Source organism: Falco cherrug, chromosome 2 (genome assembly GCF_023634085.1).
Source record: "Falco cherrug isolate bFalChe1 chromosome 2, bFalChe1.pri, whole genome shotgun sequence".
NCBI classification, from domain to species: domain Eukaryota; kingdom Metazoa; phylum Chordata; class Aves; order Falconiformes; family Falconidae; genus Falco; species Falco cherrug.
The window spans coordinates 22,959,329-22,979,893 of NC_073698.1; the positions used below are offsets into that span (position 1 = coordinate 22,959,329).

The window sequence follows — 20,565 nt, forward strand, 5'->3', positions numbered from 1 at the left end:
GCTGTGCTGTGGAAGGACCCAGAGTTAGGCCTTTTGGGCCTTCACACCGGGCAGCAACGGGGGTGCTCTGCTCTCTGGTGCATGAGGTAACGCAGCCGGGGCCTGGGCCGCTCCCGGGACAAGGCTCTCGGGTGCGGGGAAACTGGCGCTGTGCGGCTCTGCGGGCGGAAGGGCGGCCGCGGCCCCCGCGGGCTGTGCGTGCAGGGCGGCGGGACGGCGCCCCGCCACACCGCGCATGCGCCCGCCCGGCGCCCGCCCCTAGGCCCTGCGGCCGGCGGGAGGGAGGCGGGAGCGGGGCTCGGGCGGGGGACGTTCCCCGCTGGGAGCCGGTGCCGGGCCCTCCCGCATGGCCGGCGAGCGGGCGGCGGGGGGCGCGCAGGAGGGCGGGGGTGCTGCGCGCGCGTCCCCGCCCGCCGCCGGCGGCAGCAGCGGGAGCGCGCGCCCTGCCTGCCGTTTCATCTGCTCCTTCCCCGACTGCGACGCCGCCTTCAACAAGGCCTGGAGGCTGGACGCCCACCTCTGCCGGCACACGGGCGAGGTGAGCCCGGCCGGAGCTGGGCCGCCGGCGGCGGGGCTGAGGCGCGGGGCTGCCGCTCGGGGTCCCGTCGGCAGGGGATATGGGATGGGATGGGATGGGGGGGGGGGTGTGACTGAGGCGCGGGGCGGCGGGCGGGGGGCGGCCTGCGCGTCTCGGGGCCGGAGCTCGCCCGGGGGCCCTGCCGGCGTTGGCCCCCTGGGGGGGCTCGGGTGCCCGGCGTCGCCTCATGACGGCGGCCGTCGCGCCGTGGGGGTCGGTGGGTTGTGCCTGCAATCCCGCCGCCGGGGCGGCCTGCTGAAGGGAGGCAGCCTTCTGGAAACAGCCCGGCCCCGGCGGCTGTCACCGCCTCAGAGCAGCCCTCTCCCCTCCAGAGGCCGTATGTCTGCGATTACGATGGCTGTGGTAAAGGTTTCACCAGAGATTTCCACCGCGCTCGACACCTTCTTACGCACACCGGGGAAAAGCCGTTCGAGTAAGGCCGAACTTCTTCAAGTGGGTTACGCTTGTCCTCATGGAGATGCAGGGGAGTTACAACCGATGTGAGGGTGGTATAGAGCTGCAAGCCTGGTTCTGGTATCATGTGTAGTGCTGTAACAGCCTGCGAGACGTGGGGAATCTCCTGAGCCTAAAACTCCTGTCTGGCAGTGATCCGTTATAGATGCTTAAAGGAAGGGGCAGATCTCTCCCTAGAATGCAGAGTTAAAAGAAGGATGGGCAGTTATCTCCTGTTACTAAGCCCTTAATAGCTGCATGTCATGGATTAGGAGCTGGGAATTCCTATGTTTTATTGAAAATCTCTTATGCTGTGTTTTCATGTGGCTTTTGATTGTAACTTAGCCTCTGGCTTTTTTGTGTCTTTAAAGCAAATTTTTATATTTGGGTTGTGAGTTTCAGTTATTCCTCATGTATTCCTCTTGTGCAATGATTTCTGTATCTGCCAGTGAAACAAGTCACTGATAATAAAAAATGCAGTTCATTTGCAGGTGCACAGCTGATGGATGCAATCAGAAATTTGGAACAAAATCAAACTTGAAGAAGCACACTGAGCGCAAGCATCAAAATCAGCAGAAGCAGTATGTGGTGAGTAATTCTCTTTGATACTGTAAAGTGGAAGCTAAACAAGCTCCTTTTTATATCTAGTGAAATACTTAAACTTGTTGTTATGCTGTACTTGTGTGAGTTCAAATACTGTGGCTGGGATTTCAGCAAACACGTGTCAACTGGGCTGTCATTATTTGGCCTCTAATGATAACTTAATTTCCTAAATAGTGCGACTTTGAAGGCTGTAACAAGTCTTTCAGGAAACATCAACAACTTAAAGTTCATCAGTGTCACCACACCAATGAACCTCCCTTCAAGTAGGTGGATAATTTTAATAATGAACTTTTAACAATTCCATTTAAACACTGCAGATGAGAAAAGGTGCCTTTTCTCAACCTTTTGATTGATGTGGCATTTTAAAAAAATGAAATTAATTAATCTGTCATGGCCGCAAGTACATTTCTTGTACTAGTCCTTTGCTCAGTAGCCTGTTTTGAGCAACAATCTTGGTGCTCTGGAACTTGAGCATTCCAGACTTTTTCTTAAGGTCTATTACAGTTTCACAGGAAAAATAAACACACCACACACCCCCAATTTTTTAGTTCACACACTCTGAAATACAGGCATAGGAGCTTGCATGGTAATGAAAAATGCAGCTACCTCTGTTTTCCACTAAAAAGCAGTGGCTTGGCTAACACTGAAGTGAGCAGTAGCTTAAAAAAGGTAGAGGCTTGGACAGCAGTCTGAGAAGCTGTGCCTTGCAACTCTGTTATTTACATGACACATCAGTATAGGTCTGATGAACGCGAAGTTCAGTCTTATTTCTTACAGGTGGAACACACTTAACAGGAGTGTTCTGCTTCAGTGCACTAGTATGGCTGGGTAGCAGGCACAAAAACACTGTCAGTGCTCTGCTGCTGCTGCTCTGGCTGATAGATCTGTACAAGCCACTTAAACCCCTCCACTTTCTGTTTTATGTTTGAAGAGCCTGCTGTGTAGGGATGATATGGGGGCTTGATTCTTTAGCTAAATCTTAACTTGCTGTAGATGTGGAAATTATAGTTTTAACTCACGAGGGGAGCAGAGTCCTGTATTATAAACACATTATGGAATTTACTTTTACAAGGTGGGGCGGAGGGCGGCACAACAGATCTCTAGGCATGGGGAAACCTGGATAATTTTGTCCACCTTAATTGTTCTTGACTGAAAGAACAAAATACAAGTGGATGCAGTGAAAGAAATTAAACTAGTGGGTTTTATACCTAGATGTAATAATGAAGGATGTGGAAAGTGCTTTTCTACTCCAAGTCGACTAAAGCGGCATGAGAAGACACATGAAGGTAATACGGTTTTTCTTGCTTCATTTATGTTTTAGCAAGCAAAAAGGACTTCTACCAGTACAGGGAGTATAACAACCATGAAAATATTCTGGGTTTAGTGATCCAGAGAGATTAAAAAAAGAACAGGGGTTTTGAATAGTCAAATGAGATACAGTTGCAAGGCACTGCAGTCTTCACTTACAGTGTACTTGTGGCAGGCTGAACAGAGTTTGGGATTCCTCCAGTCACTTTTTTTAATGTGCTTCCTTGTCAATAATTGGTCTTCTGGGCAAGGGCTAATGGTTAAGGCACTAGCTTACACCTCTAGAGGTTAGGATCAGTTGCCAGTTCTGCCACAAATTTCCTATGGAGCCTTTGCAAAACATGTAGACTTGCATTTTTAAAGTTATTAATGTACCGGTGTATAAAGGTATGTGAGTGGAATCATCAGGGGGTTTGAGCTATGTTTGAGCTAATCCTGCTATACTCCTATCCATTCTTCCAGTACTATTGACAGCTAACCTGCTTCCCAGTGTTAGAAAAAAAAACAAACCCAAGGGACTAGGAAGAGTATCCAAAAAGCTGTGATTCATATTATTATGTTCCGTTTTTAAGACATGAACTTGTTCATAGTTGTTTGACCTTTCCAGTCCTAGGATTTAAATAGTGTTGCCTTTCTGTGGTTCATTTAAAAACTATCCTGTCTGCTTGATAGAATGGTAGAGTCTCTTTAGACTCTGGAATACCACTGTATGGTCAAGATCTTTTTTTGGGTTTTTTGTTTGTTTTTAATATGTGATAGAAATATTTACACAGAAATAACATGTTACCAGTTATTTGCATCTATTTGAGTGAAAGTGAGGAAGTAGCTTTACTGAAGCAAGGAGGGAGAGAGTTTCATAAAATCATTCAGGCTAGAAAGGACCTCTGAAAGTGATCTGATCCAGATCCCTACTCCTCTGCTTAAGGCAGAGTCAGACCAGGTTGCTGAGGTCTACATGAAGTTTTGAATGTTTCCAGGGTTAGGGATTCCACAGCCCCTCTGGACAACTTGTGTCAGTGATATGAGGTTTCCTCGTTAAACCTGTTAGGATTTTCTCATGTTCTGATTTGTGTTCAGAACGCTTGTCTCATCACCATGCAGTATGGCAGGAGAGGAGGAATACTGGCTTTTTATTTTCAAACTCCAGAAGTGGAGTTACCCCATGTAAAACTGGACCATGTTTGTCAAAACCTTTGCGATTGTAAACATCTGTCCTGTCCAACAGGCTATGCATGCAAGAAAGAAAATTGCTCATACACTGGAAAAACTTGGACAGAGCTTCTGAAACATAATAGAGAAAGTCATACAGGTAAACTCCAAATGCTTTAGTAAACAGAACTTAACTTTTGATAGATAGGAAAAAACCTGCTATTTTGAAGAGGAGTCCTTACTGAACTCATTTCTTCAACTTGTTGTGCCTAGACAAACTTGTTTACTAACACTTTATCAGTAAAATGGTTGTCAGTCTGGCTAGACCTTTAACTGATGAAAATGCTGCTCAGTATACTAACTTTGCTTTGTGATCCTGTTGATGGAAAACTGTATAATACAGGATTTCAGATCTGGATAATTCGTGCTGCATTAATCTCTTCCAGTCTCTGAGTTGCTTGCATTTCGTGTGGATTTTAGCATTGTTCTAGAGGACTACTAGGGTTTGATTCTGAGCTCCTGTAAGCAGCTGTTAACTTATACTCTGCCTGTCTGTCTCCCACTCAGAGTCAATAGTTTGCAGTGAGTGTCACAAAACCTTTAAACGGAAAGATTACCTCAAGCAGCATCAAAAAACACATGCTGTGGAGAGGGAAGTCTGCCGATGCCCAAGAGAAGGATGTGGGAGAACTTACACAACTGTATTTAATCTTCAAAGCCATATCCTCTCTTTTCATGAGGAGAAAAAACCATTCTCTTGTGATTATCCAGACTGTGGAAGAGTGTTTGCAATGAAGGTATATATTTTTTAAACTCTTCAAATCTAAATCACATAATCTGAAAGAATAAATGTAACTTTTTTTTTCCCTCTGCCCTTTGTAACTGTAGCAGAGCCTAGCAAGGCATGCGGTTGTACATGATCCTGAAAAGAGAAAGCTGAACTTGAAAGTAAGTTAATACTCTTGAAAAAGTCTTCTCAACCATACCCTGTCACTTCAGAGGAGGGTAAACATTATGTGTTTTAGAATGTGACTTAAAGTCAGAAAAAGGCCAGTGATCCACTTAATTTGGAAGATTCTTGATTTCTGAAGCTCCTTTAAATAATGCAGTGCTGGCCTATTCATTGATTTCTTCTTTCCCCACCACATTAGTAGTCTTTGCTCCATAGATATGTTAAGTTGCTAATTCTGGATTTATTTCTGCCAGGCAAAGCGTTCTTATCCTAAGAGGAGCTTAGCCTCTCGCCTGAGTGGCTACATTCCTCCTAAAACACAGCCAGGAAAGGATGCAGTTGTGACAGAAAGCAAGACAATGGATAAACCCATGGAAAATGAAATACCAGCTGTTGAAATTCTGACTCTGCAGTAAAGGTTAATGGAGACAACATTCTTCATGGAATGACCAGCACAAAGCTCAACAGTAATTTATTTAAAAATAAAAAAACAACCACAAAACTATAAACAATAAAGTTAATGTTGTTTACACCTTTTCATAAAGTCACGGATGCAACTCATTTAACTTCAAATCTTCATTTTCATCTTTCTTTACTGTACTGTTTTTCTGTCTTCCATCTTCCGGTATACTTTCAACTCTTTGTCAGACATATGTCTGAAAATACAGGTACTAACTCCTTCTCTAGTAACTTTTGGCTTGGAAAGATAGGTGGCTTTCTCCGACACAGTCTCCAAAATCTTATCAAAAAGCATGAACTAAAACAAAGGAGAAAAATAGGACTAAATGCACAAACACATGTAGAGAACAGCCTGAAATATTTTTCTAATGGCACAGGTTTAGCTATTAGTTGAAACAAGCTAGCTGCTTTAAGCAGTTCAGTTTGTCCTCTCCTAACCATTTGTTCTTTACTCATAAGCAGGTTTAGGAAAGTCACCAGAGGGATTCAGCCATTTCCTAGCACTTGGGTTGAATTTGTGACTTGCCTCGTTTTGCTGTTTAAAGGTGTCTGTGAAAGCGGACTGCATCTGACTCTCATCTCCACCCTCCTCTTCCACTAGATTCAGGCATATTATTAAAGGGCTTCCCTCTTAAGGGCAGTATTGTTCTAAGGTTATAGCAGAATGTGGTAATATTGAACTGAGTGGTGCACTGCCTTCATATAACAAGCTGAACACTTAAGCTCGTGATTAAGCTTTTAAATTTAAGGACAACCTAAATCTGGACCGTGTCATGAAATGTCCTGCTCCCTCCCATAGCCAGTTCTTCCTCCTGCTACTCTTTCCCTGTGAATTCAACCAACTTCCTATAAAAAGTTTTGTTCCTTTTGGATGAAGTGATAACACAATTTTTTCCAGCAACTTGTAGAGAGAACGAAGGAAACCTAATTCACTACACACATTAAAAGGGGGGGAAAAAATTGCTTACACGGAATCTTTATAAAAAAAGACATCTATGCAATGACAAGTCTCAAGGCCCTGCATTTATATTGGTGAGCAAGTTGCCACCAGCTCCCTAACATTTTTATAGATGTTTACTTTTCCAGTCTTCTAGTCTTACTAACTTTAGCCCCAGTTGCACAAATGGATATTCAGAAGGACAGTTAGGTTATTCAAATAAACCAACTAAAATACAGCACAATTTTTTTTAAACCATACCATTAAACTTTTCTGTGGGTGAACTGGCTTAAGGCATAGACAGGAAAATTTCACCAGCCCAGTTAATAAGGTGGTTGCTGCAAAGGAGTAGGAAGTGCTCAGACTTCACTGTCAACGTCAGTATTACAACTTTTCTTAGTTCTTAAGAAAGCATCGTATTTGAATTGCCTCCACGGCACTACTTTTCTAGAACAGTGGTGTTTGAACAGATGTAGCTTAAGGTGAGGCAACCACTACCTTCACAGGACCTAGACCTTCACTTATTTTAGCAGTACATGATATACTAAAAGACCATGGCAGTACTGAACGGCGGAAGTTAATATTAAGTAAAGCTAGATAATGAAATTGATTGGTCCAACCTTCAGGAGTCCACTTACCATGTCTGTATTGCTATCTTTTGCTTGCCGGATGGTAACTTTGACATGGTATTTCTTTTCAATCCACTGTGTTATTTGTTTTGTCTTGGTCTCTAAGTCATTCTTGGCAATAGCTGAAGAAAAGGATAACTCCTTCTGAACCACCCCTGTTTAAAACAGAACTAAAACTGTTGGCTTAACATCTGACAAACCTGTGTTACTTGCTTTCTTCCAACAGCTTATGGTGCTTTGTCTACTTAACACCCTTCCCCATGCTGCTTTCCCATACACAAAGCATCCCGTCTCGTCTCAGCATGCACTACACTCACCTTAGAAGGTGGCTACTTGGTATCTCACACTTGCTGACCTAATTGGGAGACTGAGTTGCATGCTTGAGGCACGCAGGGAAGTCTCTTCATGGTCAGAAGAAAGTGTTTTTATTTTAGTTAACAGTTTTGTTCATACCACCCACAGTGCAGGTCTAACAAAGATAAACAGGTAAGCATTGCGTCTGGAATTAGAGACTTAGTGTGTAAATTCCTACGTTCTGTGCGTAGTATAGCTAAATGCAGAAGATCTGAAGTTAGATAGCTCTTCACCTTGAGCCCATTTTCTTGACTGGTGAAGTGCAATATTGAACTGGAAGTACAATGCCTTGTAATGTATTTGAAAAATTTGTGGTCTCTTCCTCCTTAAAGATTCTCTAAAGTAGTTACTATTTGCATAATCTTTTTGTAGTTGCTTGGAACAGAAAAACTCACTACCATGATAGTACCGTCCTCTAAATCAGAACTCTACCCAAAGCACAGATACTTTCGTTAGTGCGAGGATAAGGAAAGAGGATACAAGGTCAGATGCCTTTTTTAAAACCTCTCTGTCAAACTCAGTTTGTTAACTGCTGGGGAGCAGGGCTGACTTAAGAAAAAACACTAAAAAAGCATTCAATATTGAAAAAGTGGTTCTCTTAGTCAGTAGAAGAAAGGGCTCCAGACTTTGTCTTCCTAGCAGCAAGCCAGGAAGAGAATGTTTCATTGACTACTGGTGACAAAATTATGTAATTGTATTGATGTATCTGCTGCTCAGTTTGTAAAAACTGCCTGTTGCTTTATGCCTTAGTAATAGAACAGAAATTCAGTGTACCAGCATCTAGTTATATTCACGTGTATATATATATATATGTATATTAAAAAAAAAAAAAAAAAAAAGCCAGCAGATGCCAAAATAGTAAATCCTGAGAAGGCAATAGAAGGCTTCTCTGGAAGACTAGACTAATCCAAAATTTTATTTTTACCACTGCAAATCCTTAATAGCCTGGACTGCAGTGACATTGCTTTGGATTTACACAAATGCAAGTAAGAGGATTCATCTGCTGGAACCACTTTTAATGCAGCATTTTTCAAAGCGCTCAGTGTTGTAGTGTCAACAATGTACGTACCTGGGTTTGAATTTTTTTTTTTCTTTGCACGTTTAAGCTGTTCTTCGTGAATCTGCTGCCCAGTCATTAGTCTGTATACAGGAGGTTCTGCATTCTCATGAAGAAGAACTAGTTTCAGGTCATGTTGATCCATAAGTTTGAGTGCTTCTGCTCGGTGCATATTTCCCAAGCTCTCTCCATCCTGGTTGATGACATGCAAAATCCGATAGGGAATTCTTCGCCCAACACTTCCAAATGCTGTTTTCTTTTTTGTTTCCATGTGAGATTTTTCAGCTGTACAAAATGGTTGAGGAAGTCCAAACACAGTTGACTTTCTAGGGTCAGGTACCACCATCCAGAATGGAGAAAATACCCTCTTTTGCAGTGTTTGTGTCAGAAAAGTACCAAAGAATCTTTCTGCATATCTCTTCTGATTTCTAGTTGCTTGACATAAAAGTTTCATTGTGCAAAAGGCAGTCATTCTGAGGGAGCAGGGAATAAGAAAAAACAAGTTACCTCTATCAGTCTGATGCTTCTAGTTATATTAGAAAGATTTTATTCCAGTTCAGTAAACACCAGTCCTTAAAACTCTTTTGAAAAGATTTATGGTGTTACTGTGCGGAATGAGCAATCAACAGTAATTTTACAATAAACAGAGAGAGGGCTTTAACCCAGAGAGTCGTGAGAGAGGAACAAAATTTATAAAGAGTTGATGTTACCTTCAGAAAGCATGCACCTAAGTATTATTTTGCCAGAATCATCTAATAGAAACACCAACGATGGTATTTTTATTATTCTTGAATGATGAAAAAAGCTTGCAGGAAAAAAAAAAAAATCAGAAAAACAAACACAGGTAAGATTTGCCTGCAACACATGGACTGGCAAATAAGCAACAGATTCACATGCCTAAGATCCCCACTTGCAAATTAAAATTTAGATAAACTGTCACAGGCATCTATCCCAGCATGGTATTCGTGAGGCTATAAACTTTCAAAACAAGCCTCAAAAGCACAGAATGGTCAGGGTTGGAGGGGACCTCTGGAGATCATCTGGTCCAACCCCCTGCTAAAGCAGGTTCTCCTAGGTCAGGTTGCACAGAGTCACATCCAGGTGGGTTTTGAACGTCTCCAGAGAAGGAGAGTCCACAGCCTCTCTGGGCAGCCTCTTCCAGTGCTCCGTCACCCTCAAAGGAAAGTTCTTCCTCATATTCAGATGGAACTACCTGCGTTGCAGTTTGTGCCCATTGCCCCTTGTCCTGTCACTGGGCACCACTGAAAAGAGCCTGGCCCCATCCTCCTGACATTCACCCTCAAGGTATTAGAAGACATTGATAAGGTCCCCTCTCAGTCTTCTCTTCTCCAGGCTGAACAGGCCCAACTCCCTCAGCCTGTCCTCATAAGAGAGATGCTCCAGACCCCTAAATATACGAGTGCTTGAAATCTGAAGACTCATGACACTAATCTGTGAGGCATTTATTCCATTATATTTGCCCCCTCATTCTTCCCTGGTTCATGGAACTTCCCCGGGAATTTTGGTGCACCTGACCAGTATTTGCATTTTGTTCACAACTTTAGAAACCGCCCATCTTTTAACAGCTGTAAAAACTTTAGAAATAAAGAGCAAACTGTCAAGCATTATCTACAGTTTTGGTATTCCACATTTAAAAGGCAGCAAGTACAGGAAAAGCTAAAGATGGCACAGGAAACCAAAAACGTGTCATTACAAGAGGACTTGACAGGAGCATGACTTCATTTGCCTAAGAAGGTAGTATGTGACTCCACTCTAAAAATATATACATGTATACGTATCTACGTATGACATTGCATAAACATGTCTTCACGTGCATACATGTACCTGGGGAAGATCCCTCTGCATGGAAGCGCTTTACTTCGTGTAACGTAGCATTTCAGTGTGTCCCACTGCACAGCCTGTGCGTTGGCAAGGCCCGCTGACTTTGCTGGGGCTCTAATGCACCGGCAGGCTACAGCTCCCGCACACCGGGAGGTGCGGGAATAGCAACTATCCCTGCACTCGCAGGACACGTTTGCTGCACGCGTGGGTGCCTCGGTGCCTGCGGCTCCCACGGGGGATGTTTTGCACCTCGCAGGAGCTGCTGCCTCGCGTAAACGCGCGCTGTACAGACGCCGTTTTGGTTTCACGCGTGGGTTTCTGCGGAGCGCCCGGGAGAAGGGCTGTGCGCGGGTGCGCAACACGCCCGGCGCTGCCTGCGCTGCCGGCCGTGCCCGTCGGGGAGCCCGTCCCGTGGGTGCGTGCGGTGTGACCGCCGGTGTCACCCTGCGGACCTCTGCGCGGCGCCCGCGACCCGGCGCGGCTGGTGCGCGGCTGCAGGCGGGCCCTGGGGCGGCAGCACCACGGCCCCGAGCCCGCCGGGGCCTCGGCCCCGCATCGCCCGCGCCCGGCGGCTCTTACCTGCCGGACGGGACGGGCCGAGCCGAGCTGGGCCCTGCCGAGGGCCGAACCTGGGCCACCGGAAGGGGTGGAGCTTGGCCCACCTCTCCCTCTTCCTCTTCCTCCTCCCCCTCCTCCTCTTCCTCTTCCTCCGCCCGCTCCTCCGCCTCCTTCCGCCGCCCGTGCAGGCCTGCGCGGGCTCGCGCGCACGTCCGCGTGCACACCCGCGCGTGGCCCCGTGCGCGCCGCCCCGCGCCCCTCGCCCCACCGCTGCGCCTGCGCGTGCCCAGCACCGCCCCCCCCGTCCCCGCCCCCCAGCGGCCGCGTGCCCGCGCTCACCGCCCGCACGTGCGGTCGACTGCGCGGGGGCGGCTGGCGGCGCGCGGGGTGCGGGGGCGCGCGCCGGGTGTCCCGCGGGCGCACCGCGTGCCGGGGCTCCGCACCCGTAGGGCCGCGCCGCTGCCCGTGCGGCGGTGACAGCGCTGCGGGCCCCGTGCGTGCTGCGCGGCGGGGAGGGCTCTGCAGGGGTCAGCAGCGGGTGCGTTTGCGGCGGCGTGCGGGAGCGCCCCGCAGCCGGGGCCGGTCTGGGTTTGGTCCCGTCTTCGGTGGCCGCTCCGCCCCAGCTCCGCAGGCTCCTTCTTCCAGCTGGGAGGCGGGAGGCCTGGCCTGGGAAGAGAAGCTGCAATTCGTGTGCGGACCTGGGTCCCCAGCCGCGCGTAACGCGCTGAATGAGTAAAACCCTCGGCAGCGGGAGCGGGTGTTGTGCTGTGGGGCGGCATGTGCGGGGCGCGGTGTGCCGAGACCTCGCCAGGAGCCCCGCTGTTGGTGTCCCTTGTGGGATGCTGTTTGGCCAGGCTGAAAGGCTGCCTGTCTTCAGCACTTGGTCCAGAATGAAGCCATGGGAAACAGCTGGGCGGGAGGCCTTGTCTGCTGTCCTTGCTGCTCAAAAATACCAGGACTTTTTAGCTGATTTGCTTTGGGCCATACCCAAGTGACCCTTCTCTCCTTCCTTCCTGCCCAGGAAGAAGAAATGCCATGAAGATCTGAGCTGCATCTGTTTGGTTTGAAAGCCTTTTATTCTTAACTGTGCTCTTAGACCGGTTTAATTCCACACACTGGTTGTTTTGGTACAGTCATTTTGGTACACCCATGCAAAAATGTCTGTCGTTGCTTTGTGCTCTCCATCTTCATGGAAGACACTATGGTAATTGTGTGCGAAACCAGAAAACTTTACTAAATTGGTTCACAATCTGAAATTCGTATCGCCTTATTCTCATTAAGGCTCCTTGCCTGCAGTAATGAGTATGGGAAAATACCATTAAGAGAACCAGCCAAAGTAGATGGTGAGCTGTGTTAACAGCCTGGCTGACAACTGTAGCTTCACCTATTCTGTGCAAGTAGCGCCTGGTTTTTCCATCCTCTTTTGTTCCTTTCTTCATTTCACGCAGGCGTTGTGCCTTTACAGTTGTAAGTTCCTTGGGAACAGGGATTGCCATTGCTTGTGTCAGCAGAGTGCCTAAGAAAACAGGATCTCAGTTTGATGCTCTCAAAACATAGATTATTGAAATGCTACAGTATCCAGCTGTGGAGAGCAAAATATTCCACAATAAGAAAAGGTGAGACAAAAAAGGTTTCTACTGCTCTTTTCATGGTCTGGAAATCAAGTGTGGAATTTGAATAACCGTGAAGGGAATTTCTGGCAGAGCTGAAGCCTGGAGAGGTACTTTATTTTTCATCCTCAGCTCTGCAATATGCATTAGAGGAGAGCTTGTCAGTAGCCCAGCTTGCAGTTCGCTGCTATTGCCCCTCTGAGAACCATCCTCATAAGGCAGATAATTTTCGGCAGTGTTAGTAGGAGCAATAAAGCTAATAATCCTCTTCACTGTGATAAAAACTACCTGCATAAAAACAAGGTACTTTGGAGTGTGCGACTTGCATTCCTTTTCTCTTCCCTTTATTTAATTCCGTTAAGTTTAAACCTGATGCTTGTTTTACTTCATGCCTTTCTAATTAAATTTAGTGTGCCAAGAAATAGTGCAGCCTTCTCATGCTGTTTGTCCTGAATTAACTTGATCTTTCTGGGGGTTCATTGTACTCTTTTTCCTTGCCCTTTGTCTCATTTGTACTGTTTACACCGTAATTGTCTAGCGGGCATGTTTTTTATATGTGCCTGTCACAGTGGGACTGCAGTCTTAATTATTTGAAAGATACTATCATAATAAATGCAGTTAATAACTTTCTCCCTTCTATTTTGCCTGATGCACATCATCCTCTGCCCACCCCTAACAATATTCTCAGTCATTTATTTGGTTTTTAATTCCTAAATCTGCATCTGTCTTTTTTTCCATTTGACATTTAGTTAACCCAAGCTGGTTAGCAAAGTAGTTATTTTCACTTTATTATTTTTTGTGCCAAATCAAGGCCTGTTCTGCTAGACCTCATGCCAGACTGTAGATAGTTTGTGCCCCAGAGAATTTAAAATGCAAATATATGAGAAGGAGAAAGGATGGTGTATGGAGAGATTTCTTGCCTTCGTACATGAACAGCGTAGTGATCTGCCAATGTGGAAGTTATTCACATTGTTAATGCAAGACTCGAGATGCTAGTGAGAAGCTTCCTTCACATTCACAGCTGATGGGGGGGGGGGGGGGGGGGGGGGAGGGCGTGGTTTGATTGCCTCCCGAGGATGTTGGAAACTGGTTCCAGTCCTTCTGTGTTTTGGGGTCAATCTCCCCGTGAAGCTATTCGTTCTGGGTACAGTAAACTGCTTGCAATGCCCAGCAGAGAGAGGGAGAATGCACTTAGCTGGATGACAGAGTGCTCACCTGGGGACCCAAGGCTCCAGTTTAGTTTCATTCAGACTCCATCATTCATTTTGTGGGAGGAGGAAGCAAGCTGCTGAAGTGCCTTACGCCTGCACGGAGCTCGTACCTGCTGGCTTTGGGTGGAGGACAGATCTGACTTTGGTTCACAGGGAACATTTTGCTGCTTTCTAAACTGGAGCTGTAATTTCTAATGCCTGGTCAAAAAAATTTCAAGTCCAAACCAAGATCATCAGGATTTTTTACTGATATTGCTGGGTTTCTGTGATGCCCAGGGCTCCTGGTCATGGACCAGTAGCAGCAGGTGGGACAGCAGCTTTTTTAAATCTTATTACTAAATCTGTGATTAGTCTGTTACAGACTTGTGCTTGCAAAAGTCTGAGCATCTGGAGGGCCACTTACCCTGTGCACCTCTGTTTTCCTGTTTTGCTGTATAATTCCCTCCTTCGCAGGGCGTTTCAGTGGGGAAGCTTTGGGAAAGACTTGGAGAGAGTCTCTTTCTCCTCCCCACCCTTGCTCTTTAGCAGCAGCTGGCATGGCTTGCCGCCACCTACCTGCCAGTTATAACTGTGGCCATGTGGCTCTGCAGCCCGCCGGTTCAGAGAGGGGCTGTAACCTCCCCTATGCACTCCTTAGTTTTCCTTTTCCTCTTAGTGTTTGTAAAGGCCTTTAGCATGTAACTCGGATGAAAACCTCCCTTGTGCTGAGCTGAGCATTGCCGTATGGCAGAGAGCACGTCAGAGTAAACACATATTTAAAGGACACAGAAATTCTGGGTGTGTAGTAGGTCCAGATTCATGGATTCTGCAGCAACTCTTTTAATCCTTTTCCATTCTAGCTTTTGAAAGTTGCTTCTTACACACGCTTCCTCTATTTTTATTCTAGCAAGAGACAGCAAAAAATTAAAGCAAACGCAGAAATTCTGTTGAGTGGTAAATGGTCTCTGCTAAGTGGTGCCCTCCACAGAATGTGCGAATACAGTTTAAACAGCTACAGTTTTGTGTGGTTTCTGAGATCTGCTCCTGTTACAGGAATTAAATCTTTTGAAGATGCATGCTCTGCTGTTAAATTGCTTGGTCTGATTTACCAAAACCAGGCAAAGAACTGATTTTGTTCCCTGAAAATCAAGGCTGACTGAATTTATTTAAATGTTAATCATAAAGCAAGCCTGTAGGTCCCTGGGGTGAGACACAATTAGAGTTAAAACTTCCCAGTGTAGAAAGGTTTTTAACTGTCTAGTTTTACATCTTGACTGTAGGGAGAGGAGTTTCCACTGTACATCTAAGACATTGTTCTACAGCCTTTGCAAACTGTTGGGTTCAGCTGCAAAGATTTTAAAAGCTGCTTTTGTTGGCAGCCCAGGACACATCCGTGACCTTATTAAAGTGGAAGTGAAAGCTCTCCTCTTTTTTTTTTTTTTTTTTTGCGACAGTAAATCTACTAATTTTACAGTCAGTTGAACAGCAATAGATTAATTTGTTTAAAGTCTGCATTCACAAAGAAAACGTGAACTTCGCTGCCTTGAATACCCGAAACTACAGTGCGATATTTAAAGGGTAGAAACTATTACAACTTGCCCTAGAATGGTCCAAGCAGTTCCTTGTCACCTGCTTCTCAGCACAGGTGCTGACCTCCCCGTCTATTCTATCCCTCCTGACAGACTAGCAGCCAGGCTGGGGCTTTGTGTGCAACAGAGAGCGCTTTTCCAATGACTGGGCCTGCCAGTTTTCTTCAGCAACCACAGGAAGCAGAATAAAGAAAAGGTTAAGGGCCACCGCAAGGGTCAGAATGGGTTAAATTTAGTTAACATCAGAGGTTATAGCTTTTAACAAGACCATGAAGGAAACTTATTCGAAGATGCAATTTGTTTCTTCTTTGTCAACCATTATTTTTTTTTACCCTATTGATAGTGACAGCTTAACAAAGTTTTTATATGCCAGGGTTTTCATCCTTTAGAGGATAAAGAACTGTGATGCAAAAAAGAGATGCAGGTGGAAGACTTTATAAAGCCTCCATGATTTTCAGATTGAGGGTTGAAAGTAGGCTCCCTGCGTGGCTAAGTCAAAAATAATTTGTAAATCTTTAAAAAAATACAATTATGGACAGAGAAGTTGCTCCCCTCCCCCCCCCCTCCCCCCAGTGTAACTTGCCAAGAGTAGTATTTTATCAGAGGCTTTACAATCTGACTGGTTTTGTATGTATTTTTTCCCAAGGTAATCTTATTTTCTTTTTTATCTCCCTCTAAAGATGATAAAAGTCAAATGCCCTTAACAGCAGTCTTCATCGTCTCCCTTCAAGATTTTTTAGCATGTAACAGATGATGCTAGTTTTTTGAGGTTTTTTTCCTCCTAATTTAGTGAAGAAGCAAAAACTTCAAAATGCACACAGTGGGTAGCTCCACTGTGAAGGTCTCATTCAGCTTCTCGGAATGCAAAGATGAGTCGAGTTTAAATCTTTCTGAAAAATATTGAAGAAAAATAATGAAAAAAAAGTTCTCTAGGATTTTTCACATGTTTATACACAACAGCATCTTCTGCCAATCCATCTTCAAAATTAATTCATAAAATTACTATTTTTTTCTTGTTTTATTCTGGTACAAAGTAAAGAACTGAAATCAGAATTTAAGACTGATAAGAATTTTTAAGTACAAACTATGCATTTTGATAGTTTGGTGGTGTTTTTTTTTCTTTTTAACATGTTTTCCTGAAGAAAAAAAAACTCTAATGCGATCATCCTGTCTTCCTATCCATCTGTCTTTCCGCAAGTTCTCTTGGCACAGTTTTAATCTCTGGGACGTTTCAGCCCAGCTTGGCAAAGAGATAGGGGCCTCAAACATACTGTACATTTATAATAGCTATAAATATTTATATCTTTCTAAATATATCATATATGTAATAAATAAGTTTTCTGAAAAATCAGTGCTTGAACCGTGGAGACACCCTCAAATTAATGTCTTGTTCTGGCAAAAGAGTTTGTCCGGTTGCCCCGACAGTGTAGGTGTGTGGCTGCCCAGTTCACCCACAGGTGTTACCAGATCAGCTACAGTCAAGGGTGTCTGTTGCCTTGCCAGCCACCCAGGGCACTGTGCAGTGATGTGGGAGGCTGGGGGAGTGCTGCAGGGGGGGATGTAGGGACAGGAGAAGGAGCTAGGACATTTTGAGGAAAGCAGAGATGTGCTGGGGGGATATAGATATCTTTAATTTTGGTATTTGATATTGTAGGTCTGCTGTAGGAGTAATGAAGAACTGTGGGAGTGATTACAGCGGGAGCTGGGAGACAACACGAACCTTGACAATTCAAGTACCAGTTAGTTCAGTGCTCCTGGAACAACTTTTGCTTACTTACAGGAGAGATTCCATGTGATTTGTGGTGTTTCAAGCCTCGGTCACACAGACTGCGATGACTTCAAATTGACTTGCAGTTGTGTTAACTCAGGCTAGCGCTGGGTTCCCGGCTCTACAACTGAGAGCTGGTGTTGCTCTCCAGAGGGCTGGATTAGTCCTTTGAGATGCACATCATCACTTTGACACTTCTGGGAGAGTTCTGTTTGAAATCAATGAGTATGAACTTTTTTGTCGGCATGGAATAAATTCTTCCCTAAGGGACAGCTAGCAGATCTAGGGAAAGTCTGTTCAGCTGACAGGCAGGTGTATTTGTACTGGTGTGGTGTATAGATGTGTATAGACACTTGACTGGCAAAGGACTAGAGAAGGGGAGTAGGGAGCTGGAGAAATACAGGACCTTCTTTGTCCCCAAAGATGGGGAAAATGGCATGATCCAGCCCAAATAGCTGCGGGCTGTGTATCCTCTCTCTTTGGTCCATGCATGCACAGGGGCAGCCTCTGCTGAGGAGGTGGCTTCCTATGGCCTAACTGCAGCGAAAAACAAAGGAGAAAAAGTATGGCTCTCCACAGCCCAGACAAACTGGCCTGGAAAAACACAACAAAATCTCCCACTTACCGTTCTGCTCACAAGCTGCCACCAAAACTCAGCTGTGAGGAGAATATGAGCATCTTTTTAAAAATGTAAAACTGACTTTGCCACCTCTCCCCACTCCACTTTGTAAGCTGCTCTTACAGGCTTTAAAGCATAAATTTCAAAAGCTTCACAAAGGCAGCAGGCATCAAACGGTCCAGGCTGAGTGGAAGCTTGGGGAGAAGAATTGCAAAGTAAGTTGTGTGGGTGATGGCTGCAGACACACCAAAGCAAGGTTATTCATTCATTAGATGGCTGCAGACACACCAAAGCAAGGGTATTTGTTCATTACAAGTCAGTGATCATGGCTTGTTTTTAATGATGGAGCAGCAGAGAGGAAGAGTTAGAGCAGCCCAAAGAGCCCTGGATTCATATAGCCTAAATTTCGGCTACATCACGCTTGTGTTGGCTGGGTGGTTCTTGGCTGGGGAATCAGGAGATGGGAGTTTTCGCTGCAGTGCTGTCATGACCATGCCCTATGACCCTGGATAAGTCACTTCATCTCCATGCTGTTCCTCTCATCTTTTTGCCCACTTAGAGTCTCTCTCCCTTTTTTCTTGCAGGGTCTTTCCCTAATTAACCATCTGGACCGTGGCTAGCAGAACAGAGCTGTGCTTTCAGGTTAGGCACTGCTGCAATCTGAAGGAGCAATAAAGAAATAGTGCGCTGAGCACCTCACTAGGACTCTCCTGTTACCTCAGGCTTCACCAATAACCTTACTAGAAGTCCTTCAAAAGACTGAGTGTTCCTGCCTACTGCCCAACTGCTTGCTTTTTGTGTAACATCTTGAACGTGAAAAAACATCAGCTGTGATCCATGGGTTGTCAGAAAATAATGATTTATAGTATTTCATGCTTCCTGAATTATAGGTAACATATTTTTTCTTCCTGTAATTTCAGCGGTAGCACTTCACTGTGCCTCATTTTTGTCAAACTGAACTCTAAAACAACATGCCGCTATATATTTTTTATTAATTTGTATAGGTTTTCCTTAACTTTGCTCTTTTGTGGAGGTGCAGTTCATGTGTCTGAGACTAGGGACAAAGCTTCCTCCAGAATTAATTTCACAGTACCTCTGAAATCTGCTCTATTTTATCCCTATAAGGATGGGGACCACTGTCAGGATTGCTGGCTCCACAATAGGATCTCAGCAACATTGGGTATGTTCTCTAAGGTCAGCTTTCCCTGTAGATGCTTTTCTACCTTGTCCAAGATGTCAACATCTTAAAAAAAAAAGAAAAAATTACAATACCCTCGGGGAAAAAAATATCTACATCCTTCAGAAACAAAGCATTCACACCAAGCCATATCTGCCCTTGCAGCTCTTTCTGTTCCAACAAGAATTCAGACTGGATTCCTCCAGGAGATGCATAAGGAAAACTCATCATCCAGAGTTTTGCATTTCACCCTTTCCTGCAATGCTCTGTCTTTTGGTTTTGTATCAGAAATGCTCTTAGAGAGCATCTACAGCAGAATTCTCACTGCTAGGCCAGCTTTGAGTGTTCTGTGTAAATGGTCTGATCCCAGACTTTGTACATTGGTATATTGTACTTCTGAACCCCACAGTGCCTTATCTACCTCGTGTTTAATTCCAATACTCTCCCTCCCCTTTCCCTTCTGCCCTCTTTCTGCATGCTATAGGGTTATGGGAACAAGTTTTTGGCTCCAGGAGGAATGACTTTTCAAAGACAATTTACTACTTTGTGATACAAGTGTAGAATCGGAGAATAATTCAGGTTGGAAGGGACCTTAGGAGGTCATCTACCCCAGTGGGACACCAAGAATTTTGGATTATGACCTCAGCTTGGGTGAAAAAATTCTCATTTATCTGTGAATCACTTCAGAAACCAGCAAGACCCAAGTGATTTTCAGGTTCTTTCCTTTTACATTTTAATGAAGGATTGGGACACTTAACGTATTTCTTAAAAGCAATTACAGTACTACAAAGTCAGTCCACTGAAATATAAGGAACTAATCTGTATTTGAGTAGAAGGTTGAGAATTTATTTGTTAATTTTAAAGCACTTTAATTGTGCTGAGACATCTTCACATTCCAAGCAATTTATGTATTTATTTGGATTCATATGCCAGTGATACTTACATGGTATCATTCCGTAAGTTATTTACATAAATTAAAGGTGGATGATGGAGCCACAAGAAATGAGTCTCATTTTTTTCTATAAAGAACAGCAGGAGGTGATAGTTTCAAGAAGAGATTCAGAAACCAGCTCTGCATTAATACATAGAATTGTACTCAGAAATCAAATGAATTGTTCCTATATTCAGCTAAGACCAAGTAACTCACAAACAGAGATGGTGTTAGAAGGACTGAGAAGACTTCATTCATGCTGTAAAGGCTCACATGCATTCGTTCTATTTCAATTTGTCAAAGAAAAATCGTTCTGCAAAATGTACTAATGAGAAGTTCTGTAAGCATTATTGACCCTAACATGATCTTAAAAAATGTTAATTCACTAATCTGCAGTTTTATAGTGTTTCCCCATGTTCAAGGTAGTATAAAATCTGTGCCTGGCCCTAACAAGTAAGGGAATCAGCATACATAGAGAAATTGTATTTTCTTGTCTGCTTGTTTACAATGAAATAGACCAACAGAGCTGGAATTATTTTTTGAATACCCAAATCTCATACTTATTCATCTGAACAAACATGTTTCAACATGCCACTGAAAAGGATAAGAGTTATTGTTAGCTGTTTCATGTCTGGGTAAAAATAAAGTGGGAAAAATTGCAGTAGCTTTTCTTAAATGGCCAAAAAAGGGAAAAAGTTCAAAGCAAGCCTAGAACTGGGCCCGTTGGTGCTTTATTTAGTGGTTCTTTTTCCATTAGCTCACCCTGCTTTTGTAAACTTTGGAAAAGAGTGCTGTGTTATAAC

General features: G+C 44.5%; 2 protein-coding genes and 1 long non-coding RNA gene across 7 annotated transcripts in view; 2 read left to right on the forward strand and 1 right to left on the reverse strand.

Annotated features, from left to right (window-relative positions):
• The first annotated feature begins 247 nt into the window (after positions 1 to 247).
• On the forward strand, positions 248 to 5,603 carry GTF3A (general transcription factor IIIA). 2 transcript variants are annotated; one of them, XM_055702251.1, is made up of 9 exons: positions 248 to 538; positions 910 to 1,010; positions 1,522 to 1,618; positions 1,808 to 1,896; positions 2,846 to 2,919; positions 4,167 to 4,250; positions 4,658 to 4,887; positions 4,982 to 5,038; positions 5,297 to 5,603. In XM_055702251.1, the coding sequence occupies exons 1-9, from the start codon at positions 347 to 349 to the stop codon at positions 5,456 to 5,458; spliced, it is 1,086 nt and encodes a 361-aa protein (XP_055558226.1). In that variant the 5' UTR covers positions 248 to 346; the 3' UTR covers positions 5,459 to 5,603. The 2 variants fall into 2 exon arrangements, with proteins under 2 accessions (XP_055558226.1, XP_055558225.1); XM_055702250.1 differs by having other exon boundaries at positions 250 to 538; positions 4,979 to 5,038.
• Positions 5,498 to 10,998, reverse strand: MTIF3 (mitochondrial translational initiation factor 3). Of its 3 annotated transcripts, none has more exons than XM_055702253.1 (4): positions 10,900 to 10,998; positions 8,491 to 8,951; positions 7,077 to 7,222; positions 5,498 to 5,799 (listed from the first exon to the last, which is right to left on the reverse strand). In XM_055702253.1, exons 2-4 carry the CDS (start codon positions 8,948 to 8,950, stop codon positions 5,635 to 5,637), a joined length of 771 nt encoding a protein of 256 aa, XP_055558228.1. In that variant the 5' UTR covers position 8,951; positions 10,900 to 10,998; the 3' UTR covers positions 5,498 to 5,634. The 3 variants fall into 3 exon arrangements, with proteins under 3 accessions (XP_055558228.1, XP_014141561.1, XP_005447585.2); XM_014286086.3 differs by lacking the exon at positions 10,900 to 10,998 and adding an exon at positions 10,324 to 10,875 and having other exon boundaries at positions 7,077 to 7,189; XM_005447528.4 differs by lacking the exon at positions 10,900 to 10,998 and adding an exon at positions 10,324 to 10,870.
• A 683-nt stretch (positions 10,999 to 11,681) lies between these two features.
• Positions 11,682 to 20,565, forward strand: part of LOC114017899 (uncharacterized) — a 28,878-nt gene continuing 19,994 nt past the window's right edge. The window contains exons 1-2 of one of the 2 annotated variants that reach the window (XR_008730921.1): positions 11,682 to 11,939; positions 18,780 to 18,834. This is a non-coding gene — a long non-coding RNA (uncharacterized LOC114017899). The remainder of the gene's footprint in view (positions 11,940 to 18,779; positions 18,835 to 20,565) is intronic. The other variant, XR_003563232.2, reaches the window with a different exon arrangement.